Source organism: Botryllus schlosseri, chromosome 6 (assembly GCF_051294905.1).
Source record: "Botryllus schlosseri isolate E-star chromosome 6, Bs_hap1, whole genome shotgun sequence".
NCBI classification, from domain to species: domain Eukaryota; kingdom Metazoa; phylum Chordata; class Ascidiacea; order Stolidobranchia; family Styelidae; genus Botryllus; species Botryllus schlosseri.
In genome coordinates this window covers 7955979-7974165 of record NC_137241.1, presented here as the reverse complement: position 1 = coordinate 7974165, position 18187 = coordinate 7955979, and the positions used below count along the sequence as shown (strand labels likewise).

At 39.2% G+C, this 18187-nt stretch overlaps 1 protein-coding gene and 1 long non-coding RNA gene across 3 annotated transcripts in view; one reads left to right on the top strand and one right to left on the bottom strand.

Moving 5' to 3' along the window:
• Nucleotides 1-18187, top strand: part of LOC145440803 (uncharacterized) — a 94685-nt gene that overhangs the window by 52927 nt on the left and 23571 nt on the right. For both annotated transcript variants that reach the window (XM_080318552.1, XM_080318553.1), the window contains exons 43-55: nucleotides 908-1081; nucleotides 1899-2295; nucleotides 3581-3899; nucleotides 4752-4891; nucleotides 6421-6534; nucleotides 6595-6841; nucleotides 7962-8155; nucleotides 8707-8802; nucleotides 9576-9787; nucleotides 11482-11734; nucleotides 11795-11940; nucleotides 12854-13011; nucleotides 17295-17486. In XM_080318552.1, the coding sequence (XP_080174678.1) occupies nucleotides 908-1081; nucleotides 1899-2295; nucleotides 3581-3899; nucleotides 4752-4891; nucleotides 6421-6534; nucleotides 6595-6841; nucleotides 7962-8155; nucleotides 8707-8802; nucleotides 9576-9787; nucleotides 11482-11734; nucleotides 11795-11940; nucleotides 12854-13011; nucleotides 17295-17486 (2642 nt within the window). The remainder of the gene's footprint in view (nucleotides 1-907; nucleotides 1082-1898; nucleotides 2296-3580; nucleotides 3900-4751; nucleotides 4892-6420; nucleotides 6535-6594; nucleotides 6842-7961; nucleotides 8156-8706; nucleotides 8803-9575; nucleotides 9788-11481; nucleotides 11735-11794; nucleotides 11941-12853; nucleotides 13012-17294; nucleotides 17487-18187) is intronic.
• The window catches only part of LOC145440810 (uncharacterized), a 300641-nt gene that overhangs the window by 260670 nt on the left and 21784 nt on the right, over nucleotides 1-18187 (bottom strand). The window lies entirely within an intron of this gene.

Sequence of the window (18187 nt, the reverse complement as noted above, 5' to 3'; positions counted from 1 at the left end):
TTGCGTATTGCCTGTATTGCGTATTGCTTTGTGTTTGTTGACTTGATTGCCTTCTGAGAAAGTTGTGATATGGCTCACTGTCGCCAGATACACTGCTTTGCCGGCGGATCGCTGTTAAGTTCACTGGTTCCAAACCTTCTCGGCTTGCAGACCAGTCACATTCCAAAACAAATTTTGCTGTCCGGGGGACTTTTAAAAATCAAAATCAACCCAATAATGTAAATTACGATAAAAATGTGCAAGAAAGAATTGTAATTGTAATTTTAAGAGAAATTTGTTGCTTTCATTTAGATTTAACACCTGTCGAATATGGTTCCGCTGAAGTCTCAAACCGCCAACTCCTTTTTGCCTGTTGGTCTTATTAGAGAAATGCAATTGTTATTGAATTGTTAGATTCTATTATACTGTTAAATGTGGCTAAATTGCACTGTCGAATTTTGTTTGAGAAGTCTTCTCAGCATTCGTATATTAGATCTACTGGTCCTAAATCATTTGTAGGCTACTTTCAGACAGTTGGTTACAACACTTGCAGCATTGTGGCTTAGAATAAGTTTAAATTGTACTGTCGAATTTTGTCAAATTTTGTTTGAAAAGTCTTCTTAGCTTTAGTGTGTTATTGTTACAGGTCTTAAACTAGTTGTAGGATACTTTTACACGGTTAGGTGCAACAATTGCAGAATTGTGACCTATGATAAGTCGAAAGTGGACTATGAATTCTATATCATGTCAGAAAGTGGTCTACATTATGTTGTAAATTTTTGAATGTGTTTAAAATTTGGTGTTTTGTCGCTCCAATTAATAGACAAGCGCTTAAACTATGACATCTTACCATTGAGAATAAAATTGAAGTATATTTAGTTTACCGGGGTTGATATCAAGGTAAAGTATTGTTTGGTTTTACGGACAGGTTATCTATAAATGCAACGAAGGATACCGGTTCGGCAACTTCTTCTTGCGACGCGTCGTGAAATGCACGAAAGACGGAAATTGGTTTCCGCCCAGTTACTCGATCATCTGCGACCCGGTCGAGTGTGGCGAGCCGCCCACCTTTGAGAATTCTGACGTAGAGACGGTAGACCAGGTGAACGTGTGACTTGATCTTGGTTAAAACGTGCGTTGTATAGGTTTGGCGTCATCTATAAAAATTTTGTTGACAAGTCAGAGGTGTTGTACGCAACTAGGTACCTGTATATTTTCACACTACTGGAGCCATTGGGCTCATTTAATTGCAATTACAAACCTATTTCATTGCACTTTGTGACAATGCTGTCGGTTCATCACGACTTACGAAAGTATGACATTTCCACTAACCTACATAACATTGTCTCTGGCACGCACACGTCATCAAGATATCTAAAATTGGCGAAAGGCATCCGTCTGAGATTAGATGTGTGACAAGGCACTTTATGCTGCGCGGTTTAATAGGGCACTGCGCTCTAAATATGATGTGGTGTCAAATTAAAGGTGAATGTGTGAAAAACAAACTTTTCCTTGGAAAATCACTGTATTCGTACAGCAGTCAAAAGATTTTCACGATTGATCGTATTGCTCTTCATCAATATCTGTGGTATTGAGGTCACATCATTTCGATAGCCTATTTTTAAATTTCTCGCTCACATAAATGAATTATTGAATCCAGATACAGGTTTGTGATTCCTATCGTTAGGTTATGGCCGTACAGTATATGGCATACAGCATTTCGTTAGTTATACTACAAGATTAGTGCAACAATCACAAATCATGTAGTAAAAATTGGCGTAAGGCCCAACGAAACATGTTTTGTGGATTATGCCTTCAGTTGCGTCTAATGTTACAGAACAACACCTGTTAATAGCACCACACACCAACTAAACACACCAGCTAAGCATCGACATCAGTGTTTCTATCTATCCTCACAGCGCTTTGCAGACAAATACGTGTTCGGAGACCTGGTCACTATGAAATGCGACGATGGCTACGTGTCTGTCGACAAAATACGTTCAAATTACACGTGCAATTCCGACGGCGATTGGGAACCGGCTAGCTTCGCGGACAGATCGTACCAATGCAAGCCGGCCGAATGCGGCAAGCCCGCTTTTCCCAGCAGATTCACCATCCACGAAACTACGAGACAGTATTTCGTGAACGACACGGTCCATTATTCGTGCCCCGCCGCCGCAGACGATGATGGTTTTATACAAGTGGGACTGGTGACTTGCGCGTTTGATTCTACGAAAGTGTCTGGGCCCTGGACTTTGTGGCGGCCCACTCCAGGAAATATCAAATGCGACGAAGCGTCCGACTGTCCGTTTGTCGGTGTGTATGGTGTTGGTTACAGGTGGATTTGGCACTTGGTGAAATCAGCACTTTGCATTAGAGATGTAATACCTATTATTATTAGGAAAGCAATACATCAGTATTGTATTGATAAATTCGAAACTAAATGTTCCACTGAATATTGGCTTCAATTATGATGTACGGCACTTGAGAAATTTGGCATTCGAAATGCGATTGTTTGTTGCAGTCAAATCCGTGGAAAGATACTCAAATCGGTCCGATCCAAGGCACCGTAGCAAAACTCAGTGTTAGCGACTTCAACAAAATCAACAGCCGGAAAAAATGACCCAGTGAAAATATAATTTTCGTCGGTCTAGCCTGGCTATACGTCAAATCAGAAAGGGCTATGAATTGAAACGACAGTCGCATAATCAAGCGATCTATTTACATATAGTTCCAAATATTTCCTGTAAAAAGCTCGTTGCATGAAAAATCGAAAAAAGTTGCAAAAAGTTTCATGAAAAATAGAAAAAAGTTGCAAAAAGTTGCATGAAGAAATGGAGAAAAGTTGCACTATAAGATTCCTTCAAACAGCTTAAAACAGCATTCTACATTACTTCCGAGTATTTAGGAAGCTGCCGGAAGCTGTACAAAGAGTTCCAAAAGTTGCAAATACTTGCCCTAGCAATAACTGTTATTATTATAACCTGTTTCCTTCAACAAAGTTATAGTGTACCCTATGAATATAAGTACCACTATCATTGTGGCTATGTGGGAAGAACGACACAATGTTTGCAGGATCGCAAAATACGGCGTGTCCATAACTTTATTAGAACATCCCCATCACGCTCGGAGACATGTTTCCCTTGATTCAGCCCATGAAGCTTGAATCCGAACAGGCCAAGGTCATGCTTTCTGTCATTTGCAAACATTTGACAAGTGTCAGCCGAAAACATCGGGTTTATTTCAATATGATTGAATATACTATTCAATCATTATTACTATGAAAGCAATCCATCAGTATTGTATTGATGAATTCGAAACTGAATGTTTCACGTAACACGACTGTAAATTGTTATATAGATTTGATGAATCTGCCACCCGTCACTTGGTATGTATGTATTATTATATTCGGGTCAGGAGTTTCAGGTAGGTTAAGGCTTGTGTTTAGTCTAATATCGGGTTTATGTAGAATTACGTTATGATTAGTATTAGGGGCTGGCAAGTGCTGATTTCAACATACCGAGTGGACCGAGTGGACATGCCGAATTCACTTGTATTCATGCAGGCAATCGCACTGCGCGAATAAAGCCTATTCTTTCAGATCTACTCCCGAACACCACTTTATCAGTGGAAGGTTACAAGCCCGGTAACGTGGCCACTTTCACCTGCCTTCCGGGTTTTAAATCTCGCAATACCAATTCGTCAACGAGTAATATGTTCTGTAACGCTTACGGACAATGGCGGCCGTCAACACTTAATTGGCAGTGTGTCCCTGTACAGTGCCCGCAACCTGTCCTAAACGATTTAATACAAATGGACGCGTCCCAGGAAGGTCCTGGGGCCTTCGGATTTGGAGACAAGATACAGCTGACCTGTCCTGATGGTTTTTGGGTTATGGAGAATGAAATGTCCGGGTCGCGGTAGGTTTTTTGGCCATTGTGTGCCTGCCGCAAAGATTTATTAGGCCTAATGATATTAATATCAAATTTTAATTGAATAGTGTATACATATTTAAATAAACTCGTCAGAGGTCATCATCAGCAATTAGTAAAGAATTGCAATTGTATATCAATAGTCTTATCACCAATTCTCTAGCTGCTAGTTGTTGACGATTACCACTGATGAGTGTCAGGCGAAAATATTCTGTTAATATAATATCTAATTGTGTATTGTAGTTCTGCACCTCGAAGAAGATCCTCAAACAATATCTAATCCCAAATTCTGTTCCAAATTTTATATTCAATTCCGGAATAAATTTGGTATCGTGTCAATTTCTAAGTCTGAATCCGGTTATGGCTGACATTTATTCGAAAGTCGCATTAATATTGAAAATGATTAGAAATGCTATGTCCGAATCCAAATGCAGCTTCGAAATAATTCATATCTGATCCAAATCAGGTCAAAATCATCACATCCGGTGTATTTACGGTGGTAATTGTGATAGAATTTACACTATAAAAATGTTTTCAAATCTGAAATTTTCGACTCCAATAACTTCGCTTCTACGGGTTAAAATTAAGCCAAATTTGCTATGATTGTCTTTAGACTAGGGCTGGCAACTTTTTTTGCAACAACAAACACAAACTTTGAAAAATGACTGCACCTCAAACAGTATATTGTCATAAAAGGTGCACACTGCACAGTAAGGCAGTACCACATATGTTTCGATTAAAATTACTAACTTGATTCAGCCAGTTATATTTGTAGAAAAGTTATTTTTGAACAGTCCAAATGGTCATCTCTGGTCTGTGATGAGTTTTTCTTTATTTTAGCGGTCAGTTTTCTGTGACCGTCGAATGTGACTATGTCGGAACGTGGACACTGGAACCCGATAGTGTTGTATGCGCCGAAGTCTTCTGCGAGATGCCTACAATGTTGCGCAGAGAGTCAATGGAAATTACGAAGTTGAACGGTAAAACAATTATATATACTCTCATATGCTATCATTTACATTTGCCTGTGGTTCCCTATGTGAACTTTGATGCCAATCTGCCAAACATAGTACAATTTATATCTCAATCGCAAAATGCAAGGATTTAGCCGCCTCACCGATAACACTATTTGATGCAAAATTCGTCCACGAGTTCAAACTATTATTTTCTGATTTGATATGGCATATATCACTGAAAACGAGCATTCGAAAAGTTCAAACTTTGGTTCCGACTTTGTGAGATTAATTATTATTATGATATTATTTATTAAATAACAAAGTCAGGTTATGGTGCATATAACAACGGAGGTAGACTTCACAATGTTTAGAGAAAAAAATTCAGCCGAATCTGAGACTTGATTACCAAATCTATGTTTTTGTTGATTAGACATGCAATTACCCTATAATATAGATTTAAAGTTGTCTCAGTAACACATACCCTCAGTTATGGTGGTATGACTAAGATTTTTTATGTTTGTTTGGCATAAGCATACACAATATTTCCCGAGGACAAATAAAATTTGTTACGTAGTGTAATCAGAAAAATGAAACATCAAGTTTTAAATTGATTTTGATATTTGGACCGTGTGTTTCTGCATCGTGTCATGACATAGAGCTCATGGCTGGGTAGTAACCAAGTCACAAGGTTCCGAGTCGCAAGTCAATCTCACTTTTATAGTTTTGACTCGAGTCAAGTCGATTCATTTTCAATTCACGACCGAGTCAAGTCCGAGTCCAAGTTTTCGAGCAGAGGGTCGAGTCTGAGTCATAGTGTTGTGACTCAAGTCAGAGTCTAAGTCATTGTGTTGAAGTATCGTTAAACCCACTTTTTACAACTCTGTTTGGTGATATCGATACATGGATTGACTCAAGTCGTCTTGAGTCATGTTCTGTATTTTGAGAAAATGACTCGAGTCAAGTTGAGTCACCAAAAAATCACGACTTGAGTCATTACGACCCTAGTTGATAACCACGGTTCTAGACCAAGGCGGGTGTCACCACACGATTCTCCACTACTTGCTTACTGGGTCAAATTATGGTGACTGTAGGTTATTCTTTAATTCCTTTTTTCGGACACAAATAGTAGTAATTGTTAGTTATTCTTTAGTTATTTGGTTTATTTGTTTTTGTCCGACATTCAGCCAGAGTTTAAAGAACCTGTAGGGCCTACACAACTTGGATCGACCACAGATGTCTCATTGACTTCAACAGCTATTGAAGTACATTGCATTGATAACTTCATTGAATAATTCTTTGGTCTCTATGCTTCACACTTAAAGTTAACATTAAATACGATCAATCCATATATAGGTTGATAAATACGCGATTAATGTATAGATTGGGTAATCCGGCCTGCCCAGTACTTCATTTTCGCATATCCGACCCGCCGGCTGTAGAAGTTGCCTCTCTTTGTCATAGAGCCATTCTTGGGAATAGGTGGCCTGATTTAATCCATTCGACGATAACAATGTCATTTCTACAGCGCTATTTCCTTTCAAACCATCTCACAGAGTCTTATCCCTCACGAAATGACCGCGCGACGAAATTACACGTCACATGCAACGAAGGCTACCTGCTATCATTTAACGGCGAAAAAGAAATGGAATTCGAATGCTCCGACCAAGGTTTTGTATTTGGAGTCACGCGATTTGCGTGTCAATTCTGACTCGGTTGATACTTCGCAGGCATTTGGACGCCCTTAGACTTGGACTTCAACACCATCGAGTGCGTGCTGATAACGTGTCCTGACCCGGGCACCTACGCTAATTCGATTAGGTACGGCAAGAGTTTTGAATACGGGCGACAGGTTATCTACGAAGCTTTGCCGGGATATTGGTCGACCAAACTGGAGTCGCCGTCTGTGCGGTTGATCTGTTCTGCGGATGGAACTTGGGTACATGCGAACGTGGAGTCTTCCGACAGAGCGAAAAGGTAACCTTATTTAAATGACGATATCAATAGCCTGACTAATATCAGAATTTTTAGGCAGACACCAGACTTGTAGAAACTACTGGATTTTCAAAGTGCGCGACCGGAATTAGAACTAGAACTACTCAATTTTCAAAGAGCGAGACTAGAATTAGAACTAGAACTACTCACTTTTCAAAACTCTCAACTAGAACCAGGACTATTCACTTTTCAAAACTTGCAACTAATACTTTAATTAGAACTACTCAATTTTCAAAACTCGCAATTAGATTAAGACTGTTCAATTTTCAAAACTTGCAACTAAAACTTTAATTAGAACTACTCACTTTTAAAACATCGCAACTATAACTAGAATTAGAACTATGCACTGTTGAAAACTCGTGACTAGAACTAGAACTAGAAGTACCACTTTTAAAAAATCGCAACTATAACTAGAATTATAGCTACACTTTTGAGAACTTGCGACTAGAAATCGGATTCAAGAACTGGAATTAAAATGATACACTTTAAAAACTTGCCAGTAGAACAAGAACGGTAGAGCTAGAATTATAACTATTCACTTTTGAAAGCTCGTAACAACCGCGATAAAGAAGTTGCTGTTCCGTGTCTCGCTTTCTGTCTTACGCGAAGAGGGTCAGGAACAAAATACTTCAACTATTTCCAAGTACTCCTGTAGTGCTCGCCAACTGACGCTACTTATTCAAGAGGATCTGTGCCAAACTACCACCACTTTGAATTCCTTACGCTTTCGATTTTGTAAAGTAGAAACTGAATTTCCGATCGCTTTGCATCAGGCTTACGAGTGAAATTGTCGCGTCATGGTGTATATTTTGAAAAGTGTACCTGTTTACATTTTGTGTTAGCCGCAATCATGCCTGTTTCAATTTTGCTGGTATCCATGTCCGATTGGTTACTAAAAGTATGCGAATTCTCGACCTAATTTACTTATTGAAACTACACACTCAAGTACTGTTCAGACATCTCATAATTGGACTTGTTTTGTCGTGTTTTGGCAATAGGTACTATAAATTTATGGTTATTCTTCTACTTCTCGAAATGCTGAATACTTTGATCTCCTCTTGGCATAAATGGGTGGCAAATGATTCGTTACTTCTTTTCGAAGGTCGGTTAGTGACACCATCAAAGAATTACTCAAGTTTTCGCCCTTGGAATGCGTCTTGCCGAAAACGGCGCCGAAAAACTCAAAATTCGTTCTGGCAAATAGTTCGGCGGTACGGGCCAATACATTTACCGTTGGGTGTGACTCCGGGTTTGTCATTTCGCCAGGAGTGAGGCAACGTGACTCTGTTTGCACCGGTAAGTGCTGAAAATGGGACTATAAGACGAGTCGCTGCTGGTCAGCCTACTCGTCCCTTGATTAACAACTTGATAATTACTAACACGAAGGTATTAGGTAGGGCTATCATACGTCCTCTTTTAAGGGGATTTGTCCTCTCTTTTGAGAATTTTGGTTAAATATAGGACAAAATTCGACTGAGATACAGTAAATCAGCACTGAAGTAACGCTCCAGCAACTATTTCGGGAGCTGAGCCGGAAAACTGACCTTTTTTATAGTCACCCAACGGATAATGTGGAAGAAAAATTATATTTTTTAGTCAACCGACCGACGAAGTTTTAAGGATTTTCCCCCGGTATTGCAAGTCAAAATTTTGAAAAGGTGTCCTCTTTTAAGATTTCCAAAATGTAGTAACCTTATATTAGGAGAGAAGTGAATTTTCATATGCCGACAATAATGTATTGAAAATTGCAACTTCAAGTGACAGATCTGTGTTTAACAAAAGCTGATGGTTTCGTCTTGATTTTAATCAACTTTTTGTTGGTGATTGTTTTTCGATTGTTGTTGCAGTGCACGGTTTTTATCCACCTCCTGAATCATTGTTTTGCGCTCCCGAAAATTCCGTGTTTTGCAAGATACCGTCGGTGCCGAATCTTCTGACAACAGGTACGATCATTTTAGTAAAGAATAATGTCACTTATCCGTAGAATCTGCTGCCTCTGCTGTGTGCTAGGATAATAAATGTTACAGTCTACTTTTGAATTTCAAAGTGGTTAGTCGGCGTAGTTTAGACATTTCTATTAGCTAATCCTAATTCAAAACTGTTTTGGACAGTGCTGATGTGTTGCAGCTTTTGATTTCAAACAATTTCACTCGTGGAAACCATCAAAATGCACCAATGAACGATTTTCTACTGGTACAAAATTTGACGGGTAATAATCGAATATTTTGAACTTAAAAACTGTCAAAATTGCAGTATGAAATCAAGACCGAATGGTCTAGTCATACACAAAGAACTTGTCTGGTTGAGCGCCGACATAAGTACCCGATTTGCGTTTTTCTTACATCTTGATTATTAAAAACATGCGTCTTGAAGTTTCCCGACACTTGCTGTGAATTTCAGTGTCGAATCCGAGCTCCAATCAAAACCCAGAATTTTCTTCATACCAAGTTTGAATCCAAGATCATATCTGCCAATAATCTGTCAATATTTGCGTTAAAAATCAATTATTCGGAACTCCATGCCCAATTTCAACTTGGCAATATCCAATATCACAGTCTGGGTGAACACCATCAAATTTTTCATATTACTGACCTCTGCCAGTTACCTCTGGCAATAAATAGGTAGAATATATTCTGTGAGATTATTCAAACATGCGTGTTTTCTATGTCTACTGGTATGCAAAACCAATGGGACAGTTCATTAACTTCAATTTCAGATTCTTCACACGTTTCTTCCAGCATCGTTTTGAAACTAAGGTGCGAAATGGGTTACGAGTTGAACGGCGACGAGACCGAGTCTGAGATCAAATGTCTAGAAAACGGCTTGTGGAATCCGCAATGGAATACGGTGGAGTGCGTGAAATACACGTGCGTCAAACCGCCTGAGATCGAAAATGCCACACGCGTTTGGCACAGCGGAAACAACTCGGTGAGGGGTTTGTGAATACGCTTGGTGACAGATGTGTCAGAAACGAAGTTAGCAAACTAAGGAATTTCAAGCTTTTCCAAATTAGGTTAGCATTGAAATTATAGCTACACGTTTTTTCCAAATCATACTAGAATTACTGCTATAACTACACATTCTTTTCCGAATCGGATTAGAATTCGAATTATAGCTACATATTTTGCCAAATTATACTAGAATTACAGTTATAACTACACGGTTTTTCCAAATTAAATGAGAATTAGAATTATACCCACACATTTTTCCAAATTTTACTGGAATTACAGTTATAAATTCACGGTGTTTTCTAGATTAGATTAGATTAGAATTAGAATTATAGCTACGTATTTCCCAGTTGTACTAGAATTGAGGTTATAACTACATGTTTTTTCCTATTTAGATTCGAATTCGAACTATACCTTCACATTTTTCAAAATTATACTAGAATTACAGTTATAACTACCCATGCTTTTCTAGATTAGAATTAGAATTACAGCCACACATTTTTCCAAATTGTACTAGAATTACAGTTATAACAATTTAGATTATAATCGGAATTATAGATAGACATTTTTTCAAAATCATACTAGAATTACTGTACATTTTTTTCCAAATCAGATTTGAATTTGAATCATAGCAACACATTTTCCAAATTATACTAGATTACAGTTATAACTACACGTCTTTTCCAAATTAAAATAGAATTAGAATTATACCCCCACGTTTTTCGAAATTTTACTGGAATTACAGTTATGACTTCACGGTGTTTTCTAGATTATATTAGAATACGAATTATAGATACATATTTCTCAGTTATACTAGAAGTGCAGCTACAACTACATGGTTTTTTTCTAATTTAGATTAGAATTCGAACTGTACCTTCGCATTTTTCAAAATTATACTAGAATTACAGTTATAGCTACACATGTTTTTCCAGATTAGATTGAAAGACGTTTTTCTAAATTGCACTAGAATTACAGTTATGACTACACGCTTTTTTTTCAAATTAGATTAGAATCGGAATTATAGCTACACATTTTTCCAAATTATACTCGAATTACAGTTATAACTACACGGTTTTTCCAAATTGGATTAGAATAAGGATTATACCTACGCAATTTTCCAAATTATACAAAACTTACAGGTCCCGAGGTCGCATACTTTTTGCAGTTAATCGGAGGTAGCTGCTTTCGAAATTGCAAGATGTAATCCCGCGACTAACGCAAAATATCTAACGACGCTATTAGGTACAATTGCCGAAATGATATCCTGTTGCCACGAAGCGGGCGCCATGTCAAGCGGTTCTTACGACTATTTGTTAAAAACCACTCAACTCGAATTTTCTATTTGGTAGACTTTATTATACTATCAAATGTCGCCAAATTCTAATGACAGCTTGGTACAAAGCTTGCAGCATTGAGACATACCCAAAATTCATTGTAGGCCATGAGCTTTATATAAAATCTAAAAATATTTTCGAGATGTTTAAATGAAATGAAAATTGAATGCTTCATTTCTCTAACTAATGGATAAGCCTTGGAGGTTTCTTTCATTTCGTTATTGAGATACAAATTTGCAATAAATTTGCTGGAAAATTAACACAAACCGGCCGTTGTCATTGACATACAGCCAGACATTATTTCCGAGCCAAGTTTCAACCACACGACTTCTCCATACAGGCTTACTACAGCTGCCAGACAGGTTACTCGTTCCATGACGACAAGAGCCGTTCGCAACTCGAGACTATTTGCAATGTGAAACGGCGATGGGTGCCATCGCCGTCCGATTACAAATGCGTCTCGACTTTTGAGACTTGCGGCGTGCCGGAGTTTCACAAAACTGGAACGTTCCGTTACAAACCTGAAATCACGTTTAAATGTAATGCAGGCTATAAGGTGTACCTACACGGTGTGCCGTACACATCTGTGAAACGTAAGCATGGATGGTAATCAAGTTGTGCTGGAAAACTTACTTCTTGAAATGGGCTTGCAGTGAAATGTTCCGACGGCAGTTGGAGATCGGTCGATCATCCCGAATACACAGACAAGGCGATGATTTGTGTTGTCATAAAGTGCAATTCCGATCCTCCTAACATCGCCAATGGTGCATATACTATGTACAGCGGGAATTCTTTCAAAGTAAGATGTCAGTATTTATTGGAACAAAGATTCGAGATCAGGGTTGTAATAGGTTGAGTCATAATTGACTCGATACGCGACATTTTTGGTGACTCGGTTTGACTCGACTTGAGTGAATCTGTGTTTTGAGTCAACTTGTACCCGAGTCATTGCGCATGACTCGCATGACATGTGTTGATAGACAATGGTCTTTCCGGAGTTGTAATCAAGTCACGAGGCTCCGAGTAACAAGTCAATCTCACTTTTATAGTTTTGACTCGAGTCAAGTCGAGTCATTTTCAATTCACCGTCAAGTCCGAGTCCAAGTCATCGAGAAGAGGTCCGAGTCATGGTATTATGACTCGATTCCGAGTCCAAGTCATTATGTTGACTGCTTAGTTTCCAGTTAAAATTTTGGTAAACTCACTTTTTATACCTCTGTTTGGTGATATCGAATGGTTCGCATTTAAAATGTATTAATTTTCCTCACTTTTGCGAGTTTCAGGTCGCATTTTCAAGTACCAGTACCAATAGACAAATACTCAATAGTGTGGTTACTTTACTGCTCTTCGGAATTACAATGAAATGTCGGTATTGGCCTCCTGAGTCTCAAGTCATATGACTTGGTTCGAGTCATGCGCAATGACTCGAGTCCAAGTCGAGTCAATGCACAGATTGACTCGAGTCAAGTCGAGTCACCTGAAAATCGTGACTCGAGTCGAGTCAAAACTCGAGTCATTACAACCCTGGGTCTTTCTCATTCTCTACTAGTGGCTGACGATTACCCCTGACGAGTGCCAGCCGAAGATATTCGCGTTCGTTTCAATATGATTATTCTGTCCAATTGTATATTTCATAGCACTTGGTCACAAGACCCACATTTGCATTCAAATATACCGCGTTACTTTCTTAGCCGAACCAATTCTCTTTTCAGTCCACCGTAACTTATCATTGTATGATCGGATATGGCTCACCGGCGGGCCCTAAGAAGTTCCGATACATTTGCACGAGTACCGGCGCTTGGGTGCCGCATGGGATTGATGCCGCCGATGCCAAGTGTGAAAAAGTGCCTTGTCCGGCGATTCCATCCGTGTAAGGACCTGGATTACAAAACATTGCTTTATTCTTAACAGGGTTAAATCGGCCTTGCAGGATTTAATTTATCTATAGGTCTAGCTCCGACTGGAAACATCCATCGAAAAAAAAGAGCATACAGGATTGCTAGTTTCAAAGTAAATTTCCTATGATAGTGCGGTTTTTTCCTTCATAAAAGCTATTGCTTCAAAAGGCTGCGATCCTGGTATTACCAAATTTACAATCAGATCTAGCCTGTTAAGTTATCCTTCCAAAAACAAACTGCGTTTTTTGGGCTTTTTAGCCTACCTAAATTACAAATTTTAGCAATTTTCGATCCACGACTGTTGGTGGATGGGTGCTGCGATGTGATAGTTACTGTGGAAGCTTTTGGCCAGTAATCAGACCTTTTCAGCAACATTTGAACCTTGCTTTCCTCGCCACATTCATTGCAAGAATACATTTATCAAAACTGGAACAACTTTCAGGCGTTTCTTGTCAAGAGTTATCTGCACATCAAGGTTTATTGTTGCCGTTGTTAAAATGTGAATTTAGTGGCCTATAATTTTGGCTGCTATGTCTTACTTTACGAGATCAATTTGACTTTTCAATTTGTTTGAATCCCTTGAGCTCTTGCTAATTATCAAGGTCTAGTTGTGACCTGTTGATACTCGTAAGACACCTTTCCAACATTGAAACCCAGTCTGAGGGAATATTCGGGTGAGTGAGTATTGCCACTCTCTGATCACCTACATATAACTGTACGGTGTACAAACTCTAGAATGATAAGAAAAACATCCCCAATATATGATGTTACGGCTTGTAAATTAGATGGGCAAGGTGTTACCAGCAATCTTGCGTTTATGAAAATGCTTAAGTTTTGAATTTCTGGATTCACTTTAATGTTCAGAACTATTTTGGGGCTAAATTACTGAACCTGCCAATGACTCAGAACCTTCGATTTGATAAGATATCGCTTTGGCTAATTTATTTGTGACGCATTTCCTCCTGTGAGACAGGATTCTCGCGTGACAGTACTTTATTGGATGGTTACTGTAGTCTTATAGACACCGTCCCTGGCTACATATGATCAGTCTTCGAAGCTAGAAAACCAAAGGTAATGGGGCCGAAATAGACAGGTTAAGACTACTTAAGGATAGACCAGCAGTGGCCAGTAACAAAGTACTCGCACTGAGTACAGAGCGAGATAGCGTAATGGTGATCCGTCTGGCTGCTTGATCTGTAGGTCATAGGCTCAATCCCCCGCCGGGTCGGACAGAAAACTTGAAATCTGGTATCTGCGGCTATCCCGCTAGGCCAGGGGTTCTCATCCCTTTCTTGGCTGTGGCCCATTTTCCGGTTTGAAAATGTGGTGTGGCCCACCTCTCATCTTGGAGTCACCCTATTCAAGGCGTGGTAATCGACTGCGCCGATATGCCTATTTCTCTAAAATATGCGCATTTCTCTCTTAATTTACTGATGATATTTGAATGTAGACCAATCGTACCATTCAAGCGCGCGAAGCGCGACGAAAATTTTCAGTCGAATAAATATCCTCCAATAAACGACCAACGAAATAATCTTGGACCCCTTCGAGGTCCCGCAATCGGGGGTTTGGGTGCAACAGTTACGGCCTTGGTAGATCATAGGCTGAAACTCCTGTGTATATTATGATCGTCCGCTGCTCCATTCGTATCGCGAAACACAAACATCAAATCCACGCATCCACCGTGTGATTGGGATTTTAGTTCCACTATTGTGGGGAGTAATATAATCAGTCTGGGTCAGCTTCAAACAATTTATTGGTGAATGGGGTACTACAGAGAAGTGGCGAAAGATTTTCAATATGCACGCAATAACACGTCTTGTGCCAAACCAATTGAAGTTACAATGTCAGAATATTCAATCCAATGATACAATCAATTCATGTGACTCTTGGATTATGTACAATGATATTAGGGCAGACATTTTAAACCGACTCCATAGATTAATGCACTCCGCTAACTCCTCAATCCGTTACGATTCGTTGTGATGGTGCAGTATACCTTCACCAAAAGTTGCTAATAATTTGAAATTATGGCTATTTCATCTTACAATAATACGACTTGCCTAAGTAGCCTACAGTGAATCTATAGATCAATTATTTACATTTCATTCCGAGTTTATTGCACACCCCTTTCAACGGCATACGACAAATTACGACATATGCCCCAGCCCTGCCAGAATGCTTGGTTACTTCAGAATTGCCTTCTGGTTATTATATACTCGAAATTATTTTAGTTGCTGTTAACCCCGCTTTGGACTTGTACATGCTTACTCCATACGTGCCAACACGTCTGATCAGAGTCGGATGAAAAGCTTTACGTAGCCTACGTATAATTAGATCGTATGAATATATTTTTAGCGATTAACACAACAAATATAACTAAACTTTCAAAAATTTTAAAATTTTCCAAATGGCTTTGTGGCCCACCTCAAATGCTCCTGTGGCCCACCAGTGGGCCATGGCCCACCCTTTGAGAACCCCTGCGCTAGGCGCTCAGCATCCCCGGATAGTATGAAGAAGAAAAAACGGTGGCGCAGACTAGATGTCCTTGGTTAGAGGTCTTATCGCATCTCCATCGTCAAAGCATCTTGATCAGTGGTTCCCAACCTTTTTGAATGTGGGAGCCGCATTTCAAACTTTAGAGTACATATGGAGCCGCATGAAAACACCCGAGTAGGCTACTTTTATAACGCAAAATTGAAGGTAGCTAACTTACATTTGGATCTCACCAGCCAGCTATTTCAAAAGCATCCAGATTCTATATCGATTATTTTTGCATTGATAGACGCAGATTGGTGAGTGCTATACAATGAAATATACTGAAAATCCATATCGTTACTAGAACATAATAATATGTCGCAGTGTTGGGATCAAGTCACTACCTTTGAGTCACGAGTCATCACGAGTCATTGCACATTTTGACTCGAGTCAAGTCAAGTCAAGTCACTCGTTTTTTGAAGGTGACTCGAGTCAATCAAGTCAAGTCGAGTCACGAGTCAAGTCATAATTCAAGTCAAATTGAATTTTCGGAGTATCAGTGACGATTCAAAGTCATTACATTTTGCTAGCTGTGTGAAAGACAGAATAATTGGCCATTTCTTTTGAATCAAATAGCTAATATAAACTTAAATATGCCTGCAAGAAGGCGTTGTATCGCTCACGCACACGTAGAACTGGAAATAAAATACATGAGTTACTATAGAGCAACATGCAACAGTCTGTTATTAGCAGCCAATAGGCCCGATGCCTCGAGAAGTTTACCAATTGATATGGTACAATACACTACCCATCCGTGTGGAAACAAACGCACAAACTATATTCGCTCGATTTAAATCATACAAGAGGGTTGGTAAAGGGGATCACTGGGGAATGTAGACACTGGGCCGTCTAAGAAATAGAGATACGTTGTTATGAGGTTAATCTATTGCTACTCCTACTAACAACGTAAGCTGTGATCATTACGTTTGTGGTCAATTTATTTGTGGTGTAACAATAGAGGATCAGTGAAACGTACAATCAGTAAATGACTCGTTACTCTCGCAAGTGACACAGCAGGCGTATCGCGCACAATACTCAACACAACATTCACAAAATTCTGTGATTCAATCGATACCGTTTACTTGATAACTCGAAATTGACTCGTAAATTTTGCTCCGAGTCACGAGTCAATTCGCATTTTTGAAGCGTCAAGTCAAACTGACTCGAGTCAAGTCAAGTAATACGAAAAAGTTGACTCGAGTCTGACTCGAGTCAAGTCATGACTCGAGTCATCCCAACACTGATATGTCATTGAGATAGCTCTTCATTATGGCTTTTCAAAAATAACCTTTTTTCCTGAATCTTACTGGCTACGTGATTAAATTGTTAGGATGCCTCAAAAAACGACGCATGCCAAATTTCAATTCATTCCAACCAATATTCGCGGTTTTCGTACAGTTTGAAAATTTTGAATTTGCCCAAAAATGCAAAAAATATTTTTTTTCAAATTTTTCTTCCAACCCCATGAAATTGTTGCGCTGTCTTCAAAAACGATACAAAACAAATTTGCCTCAATTCCAAGCTGTAGAAGCGGAGTTATTCAAGCTTTTCGATGATAATTGTGGGATGATCCGCCGATTAAGGATGATCCACTTCTACTTCTACTTGTGTGAAGAGTAGAAATTTACTGTGTTAATTATATTTCTACCCTAGCAGCAACGCAGATTACTTTGACCCCCTTCTGTTAGCTTGACTTTACATTTGACATTTTTTTCAGCCCGGGAGAATCAGTCGTCGAGTATGAAATCGCAGGGGTGTTTTCGGCTGCGACTACGCCCCCTGATTGGAATCGTTACGGCAGTCGTATCCGATATCATTGTCAACTTGCCGGACCAGACGTTTATGTGTATACTTGCAACTGGAACGGACAGTGGGATCCGTATCTGAAGCAGCCGTGTGAAGTGTTAAAGTAAGTCTGGTACAGGTCGGTAGGGACGTGTATCAGGCAGAGCAAATCAGTTGTGTTTGTAATCTTTCGATGATTCCAGAAGGCTGCTTGTGAACACTTTTGTATATTCCACGGGTCACCAACTCTCGGGCGGCATGTAAGCTGCCAGGCTATATATTGAGTACCGCAACAGTATCGTAGAGCATTTGTCTTTCGATGTTGCTGTATTTTTGCTGGCAGGGCCTGTTAAGTTGCAAAATTGGCCAATTTTGAGTTGGTCTGTACTTGTATATGCAATTAATCCTCGTTTGACCACGCTTCACGTATGTGTACGACCAAGAATGCTGAAAAATTGGAAATTTTACAAAAACTTGATTTTCTATGAGACTTTAAATGGATCTCGAAATTTGAACAAAGATGGACATAAGCTACTGTGATTCCACTGTGACAATATGTTTTACACAAAACTCACCAGAAATTTTCGGTTCGCAAAGGCATGCAGCTTAAAATGAGGTTTCTACAAGTTATTTAAGGATAAGAATCGCTGACCTAACTATTCTTATTTATATTTATATTTGTTATGGCAGGTATCATCAAGGTCATTTCTTAGAAGTTGATTATGTTTCAGATTTGAGTAATCAAGTCTTTGTACCCAGCCATACATCTAATAAGAGCCAGAGTTCCGAGTTTGCGTATTCTGTTATAGCGAGAACAAGTTGACG